This window comes from Rhea americana, unplaced genomic scaffold (genome assembly GCF_003343005.1).
Source record: "Rhea americana isolate MKP2758 unplaced genomic scaffold, rheAme1 scaffold_385, whole genome shotgun sequence".
NCBI lineage: Eukaryota > Metazoa > Chordata > Aves > Rheiformes > Rheidae > Rhea > Rhea americana.
Window position 1 is genome coordinate 41,584 of NW_028186518.1, and position 3,006 is coordinate 44,589.

The 3,006-nt window shown below is 69.0% G+C and overlaps 2 protein-coding genes across 3 annotated transcripts in view; both read left to right on the forward strand.

The window, feature by feature from the left end:
* The window catches only part of DCPS (decapping enzyme, scavenger), a 31,894-nt gene that overhangs the window by 1,147 nt on the left and 27,741 nt on the right, over positions 1-3,006 (forward strand). Inside the window, exons 3-4 of the mRNA XM_085313427.1 lie at positions 45-60; positions 1,367-1,437. Of these exons, the coding sequence (XP_085169553.1) occupies positions 45-60; positions 1,367-1,437 (87 nt within the window). The remainder of the gene's footprint in view (positions 1-44; positions 61-1,366; positions 1,438-3,006) is intronic.
* Positions 1,366-2,997, forward strand: TIRAP (TIR domain containing adaptor protein). 2 transcript variants are annotated; one of them, XM_085313439.1, is made up of 5 exons: positions 1,366-1,437; positions 1,668-1,832; positions 1,935-1,989; positions 2,070-2,648; positions 2,741-2,997. In XM_085313439.1, exons 3-5 carry the CDS (start codon positions 1,983-1,985, stop codon positions 2,782-2,784), a joined length of 630 nt encoding a protein of 209 aa, XP_085169565.1. In that variant the 5' UTR covers positions 1,366-1,437; positions 1,668-1,832; positions 1,935-1,982; the 3' UTR covers positions 2,785-2,997. The 2 variants fall into 2 exon arrangements, with proteins under 2 accessions (XP_085169565.1, XP_085169564.1); XM_085313438.1 differs by having other exon boundaries at positions 1,935-2,648.

A 3,006-nucleotide genomic window follows, 5' to 3' on the forward strand; every position in this document is an offset into this window, starting at 1 on the left:
AAAAAAAATGTCGCTGCTTCCCTGGGCCTCGTCCACCTTGCCAGGCCGGAGCTGCTCACTGTAACGAGACAAGGGCGAACAGGCTGGGGGGGTGCTTGAGCTTAACGCTCACCGCATTACGGCATAACGCTGGGCTGGGGGGTCGCCAGCAGCCCCCCCGTATACAGCGCGTAAGCGCACAGGTGCTGTGTGGGTTCAGCTGGGGCCCCCCGGGGCCACCTGCGAGGAGGTGCCAGGCCAAGGTGCTCGGTGCATCTCCACCCGGGACTCCTCTGTGGCGGTTGCCCTGCGGGCAGAGATAGACCGCCTGGGTGATGCCACGGCATCCGCCTGCACGGAAGGGGCCTCACAGGTGGGGAAACTGAGTCACAGGGCAGCGAGCGGCTTCTCGGGGGATGCAGCCCAACGCCCGGCTCTGCCCCGTGGCCAGGTTTCCCCCAGCTTTCGGTGGCCTGTTGCGCTGATTGAACGTAGCTCCGAGTCCACCTTCTTGCCAAAGGTGCTGGGTGAGCAGACGTGGGAACGCTGCTGGGAGAAAGCTGCCTGGCAGCTGCAGCCAGGTGCCGGTGCTGCATCACCAGTCAGCTCCTCGAAGACCCGTGGGGAGACGCAGTGGCATCCAACTGCCCCGAATCCCCTCTGGTGGCCTCGGATGCAACCGGAGACCGGCCTCGCCTTCCTCCCGGGCTTTCCAGAGGCGAGGAGCAGGCGGTGGAGCTGGCCTGTGGTGACGGCGTCTGGCTGTCATTCCCGGTGGAAATTCCAGGCTGGGATGCCGATCCCCCCTGCCTCGTCCGGAAAACATCTGCAGAGCCCTTGCCTTTAAGAGCCGGGTGGAGCTGCTGGGCTGGCAGTGCTGGAGGTGCTCTCCCGGGGCGCAGTGCCGGCTTCTTCCCGGTGCCGCGGGCGGATGTGGGAGGGCGGCAGCGGAGGAAGGCCCCAGGATCGCGGCCGACTTCCCCTGCCTCCGCTTCCGCACACYAAGGCGGGGCTTGGGCCGGGCCAGCGGTGCCCCGAGCTGCCGGCACTGCCGCTCTACAGGGCGCCACGGGGCCCCGGCCTGCCTCCTGGGGCTGCCGGACGCGGGAGCCAGGGGTGGCCGGAGCCGCCGTGCCGCTCCTGGCCTCCATCCCTGGCGGCCACGCGGGGCCTTGCGGACGCCGGTGCGTGGCGAGGGGGCTCGTCCTGTCCCTGGGGGTGGGAAGGGAGGGAGCTGAGCAGGGAACCGCTTTGCCCTTATCACAGGGGAGGAAGGTGCTGCACAGCACTCGGGGCTGCTAAGGATGGCTCAGCCTCACTGTTCACCAGCGCTCCCATTAGGCTCCAGAGTGAATGCACCGCATCCTCCCTCTCCTTTCTGCTGTAGGTGACCCTGGGAGGAGCCTCCTCCTCGCCACATCCCGGCACTGCCTCGGGGCTGATGCTCCTGTGTCTCAGGTGGGTACCCCGGAGCCTGGGGGAGTCGCACGGCCCAGCCGCGCGTGCGCTGCTTGCTTTCGGGATGCTCAGGTGCTCTTTGTGATCGCTCGGTGGTGGGGAGCGTGGTTTCCACAGGCAAAGATGCTCTAAATGTCGGGTCAACGCAGCTCCAAACGTCAGGATCTGGGGCGCTCTGGGGGGCCAAGCCTCTCCTGGGCCGAAGCCCTGTTATCCGTATGGTCCAGCAGGATCCGGCGGCGCCGTGACTCGGGCGGCTCCTCCGATGGCGCGCGTGGCTGGCTGAAGGCCAAGCGCTCAGTGCTGACGGAGTGCCAGGACGCCGGCAGGTTTGCCGGGAGGCGCCGCCATCCATCTCCCGGCGGCTCTGGCTCCTTCCCGGGGGCCTCGCACAGGTGAGGCGGCGTTCCCGCCCCGGGGATGGGTGCTGGCGGGTCTAGCTGGGAGATGCGTCTCCAGTGGTGCTGATGCCTGCTTTTCCCCATGGCTGCTCCTAGGGCAGGTTCTTGGCGGGCGACCGGCAGCGGAGCGCCGCGCAGGCCGTGATGGCGGGTGAGTGTGCGAGTTTTGGGGTGATCCGGCCTTTCTTTGGGAGGCAGCTGGGAGCCTCATGGCACCGCCTGCCTCTGCAGGCTGGTTTCAGCGGCTGCTGCGGAGGCCCAAGCAGAGCTCAGGCTCTGCAGAGAGCAGCCTCAGCACCACCACCCAGCACCCTCCATCGCCGGCTGCTTCCTCCTCCTCTTCCTCCTCCTCCTCTTCCTGCTGCTCCTCGGCGGGGGCTGACATCAACGGGCCGAGCAGTGCCCGCTGGGCCAAGAGCTACGACGCATGCATCTGCCACAGCGAGGGGGACCTGGAGTTGGCGGAGGAGCTGGTGACCTACCTGGAGAGCCGTCCCGAGGGCTTCCGCTGCTTCCTGCAGCCGCGCGACACCGTGCCAGGCAAGGCCATCGTGACAGAGCTGTGCGACGCCGTGCGCAGCAGCCACTGCTGGGTCATGCTCATCACCCCCAGCTTCCTGCGGGACCCTTGGTGCAAGTACCAGATGCACCAGGCCCTGGCGGAGGCACCCGCTGCCAACGGGCGCACCATCCCCGTGGTGAAGGACGTTGAGCGCGAGGACTACCCCAAGGAGCTGCGCAGCCTCTACTACATCCGCGCGGCCCTCAAGGAGCGCACCTTCCACCAGATCGGCGACACTGTCCGGCGCTGTGAGTAGGCGGCGGGGCGCCGCGGGGGGCGGCCTGCCGGCGCCTCCTGGGGAGCCCTTTGCTGACGGGGCCCCGTGCCGCTGCCTCCGCAGACCTCCAGGAGCTGTGCCGGAGCTCGATGAGCGGCACGGACTGAGGCGGCCCGGCCGGCCGGGAAGCCGCCCCGGCGGGAGAAGCGAGGCCGGAGGCGAAAGGCAGCCGCGGCGGGGAGCCGAGCGTCGCGGCTCTGCTTGTCGGCAGGCGCGTTGCACGGGAAGGCGCAAGTTTCGGGTTTGAACCTAAGCCCGTGCTGGGGGTGGGGGGCGCTGGGGCCGCCCCGCGGCGCCGGGCCGGCAGGGGGCGCGCTCGGCTCGGCGGC